This window comes from Etheostoma cragini, chromosome 19 (assembly GCF_013103735.1).
Source record: "Etheostoma cragini isolate CJK2018 chromosome 19, CSU_Ecrag_1.0, whole genome shotgun sequence".
In the NCBI taxonomy this organism is placed as follows: domain Eukaryota; kingdom Metazoa; phylum Chordata; class Actinopteri; order Perciformes; family Percidae; genus Etheostoma; species Etheostoma cragini.
Genome location: NC_048425.1, coordinates 390,834 through 393,512, shown reverse-complemented (window position 1 = coordinate 393,512; position 2,679 = coordinate 390,834). Strand labels below are relative to the sequence as shown.

At 50.1% G+C, this 2,679-nt stretch overlaps 1 protein-coding gene across 1 annotated transcript in view; it reads left to right on the top strand.

Annotated features, from left to right (window-relative positions):
- Positions 1 to 1,594, top strand: part of LOC117935155 (zinc finger protein 2-like) — a 27,595-nt gene extending 26,001 nt beyond the window's left edge. The window contains exons 5-6 of the mRNA XM_034857295.1: positions 293 to 326; positions 447 to 1,594. Coding sequence (XP_034713186.1) covers positions 293 to 326; positions 447 to 1,566 — 1,154 coding nt within the window. The 3' untranslated portion in view covers positions 1,567 to 1,594. The remainder of the gene's footprint in view (positions 1 to 292; positions 327 to 446) is intronic.
- Positions 1,595 to 2,679: the final 1,085 nt, after the last annotated feature.

Here is a 2,679-nt window from a genome sequence, read left to right as displayed (position 1 = left end):
CGGGGTTGTAACAGATCTGCCTATCTTCTGCCTTCAGCGACACCAATCGTGTGGGGGGGGGTGGAGAGCGAGGAAGCAGATGGTCCGCCCCGCAGGTCGAGGCGCCAAAAACCGCCGAAAACCGAGGAACGACGGCAACCCGGGACAGAAGAAGAAGAAGAAGACGCCACCGCTGTCCTTTCTACTGCTACCACCAGCAAACGGGACGACAATGATGGTGATGATGATGGTGATGATGATGATGGTGGTGATGAAGATGACGGTGGTGATGGTGATGGCGACTGGGAACCAGGCGAGCATGACGGGAAGGAGCCGACGGAGCCAAGGTTTGTAACGGGAGAACTGGAATGGAGAGATATTTCCTTCTTTATAGAGCTGTGTAGATTATTATTATTATTATTATTATTATTATTACTTTAACTTTGTCTTTGTCCTGTCGAGAGCAGAGGGAGGAGGAAGGCACTCGGCGTCAAAAAGGAGAAGAAGAGGAAACCGAGGCCGGCGTACTACCGCGGCGGCGGCGCCCCCGTGTCGTGCAGAGTCTGCCACGCCCTGCGCTCGTCCACCGGCATGCTCATGAAACACGCCGTGAGCCACGTGGGCGAGCCCGAGCGGCTCTGCGGCGTCTGCAGCCAGCGCTCCGAGTCCTCGGACGAGCTGAGGACTCACCTGCAGAGTCACCAGGAGACGCACAGTTGCGGCGTCTGCGGCAAGACCTTCCTCTCCGCCCACGGCTTCCGCCGGCACGCCGCGCTGCACACGGGCCAGCGGCCGCACAAGTGCAACGTCTGCGGCAAGGCGTACGCGTCGAAATACAGCCTGAGTGCGCACCGCGTCGAACACATGGAGGAGAAACCACACAAGTGCGACGCGTGCGGCCGGTCCTTCGCGTCCGCCTGCCTGCTGAGGGCGCACGCCGCCAGGCACACGGGCGAGAAGGCGTTCCGCTGCGACGTGTGCGGCCACGGCGTCGACAACCTGCGGGCGCTGTCGCTGCACAAGATGGCTCACGCCGGGGATCGGCGCTACGGCTGTCCGGATTGCGGCCGGTGCTTTTTGACCCCCGGGAAGTTGAGAGACCACGCGAAGATCCACGCGGACCGAGTCCGGAGCCACCTCTGCGACGTGTGCTCCAAGGCGTTCCACACGGGCGCCTTGCTGCGCACCCACATGAGGACGCACGGCGGCGAGAAGACGGTGTGCGGCGAATGCGGCAAGGGATTGTCGTCCCTGGGAGCCCTGGCGAGACACATGAGGAGCCACACGGGGGAGAGACCCTACGAGTGCTCCGAGTGCGGACGGACCTTCAAGTGCATATCCACGCTCAGATGTCACGAGAAGACGCACTCGGGCGTCAAGCCGTTTGTCTGCGCCATCTGCGGCAAGGCGTGCGCCCGCAAGGAGTACCTGACCGTCCACATGAGGACGCACAACGGGGACAGACCGTACCCGTGCAAGCTCTGCGACCGGGCCTTCACGCAGAGCCACGTTCTGAAGGCACACATGAAGAGCCACCGAGGGGGGGGGGGCGGAGTCGAGGGAGATGGGGACGCACTCCAGTCCTGAAGACCTGTGACTCCTTTTCTTTTGGATTAGCCCTCGTTTGAACGTTTTAAGTATTTATTTTTGACACAAAATATCGGCTTTTGCTGAAAATGTCCACATTAAAATATCAAAAAACACCCACAACATTGGAAAAAAGTGACAAAAATGCCGGGAAAAACAGTACTAATGTGACCAACATGTTTTTTTTTCATGGGATGACAACACAAGGGTTAATAAGTTAGTGTTACTTAGTGTTGAAAATGTCAAAAAAGGGACATAAAGGTCGAAAAAACTAAAGAAAAAGTTGCTGATTTTCAGCATGTTGATGGGAAGAGAGTTTAAAAAAATAACTTGAATTATAGGGGTTAACCTTGTTTGACTCGTTTTCAGTTCATGTTTTCCTTTTTCTGACACAAAAAATGGGATGTCGCTGAAAATATCCACATTCAAATATCAAAAAACTTTGGAAAAAACACAAAAAAACGTAAAAAAACAAAACACCCACTACATTGGAAAAGTGACAGAAATGTCAGAAAAACGATAATAATGTGACCAAAATGTTTTTTTTCACGGGAAGACAACACGAGGGTTAAACCAACAAGCCGAAAACCAAAATATCTTTTGGATTAACCCTCATGTCCTCGGGTCAAATTTGACCCATTTTGGAAAATACTTTATCAGAAAATGTCTTCCAAACAAATTTCAAACCATTTTGAAAAAAAAAATGAATTTTTGGTTGTTTTTTTTAAATTTACATTTTCTTTTAAAAAAAGTATCCTAACTCTGACATGAACTAGTCGGTGATCCAACCAAAATAATTCCTAATTTCAGTCTTTTTCAAACTCAAAATTCAGACATGATGTCACTCAAATTAGGTTTATTTACCATGAATAAAAAAAGTGTTAAAATAGTTTTAAAAAGAGCCAAAAAGCTTTAAAAAATCAACAAAAAGTTAATTTTCAGTTTTTGTCCCGGAAGGACAAGTTCCTGTTTGACGGGAGGACAACACAGGGGTTAGGGTTATTTTTCGGGCTTGACCTTTGACCCCCTGCTTGAGACTATAAGACGATATAATGTTGATTATCTGGATTTTTGACAGCTTTTGATTTGTGTTGTTGCCATGCCGACGGCGGA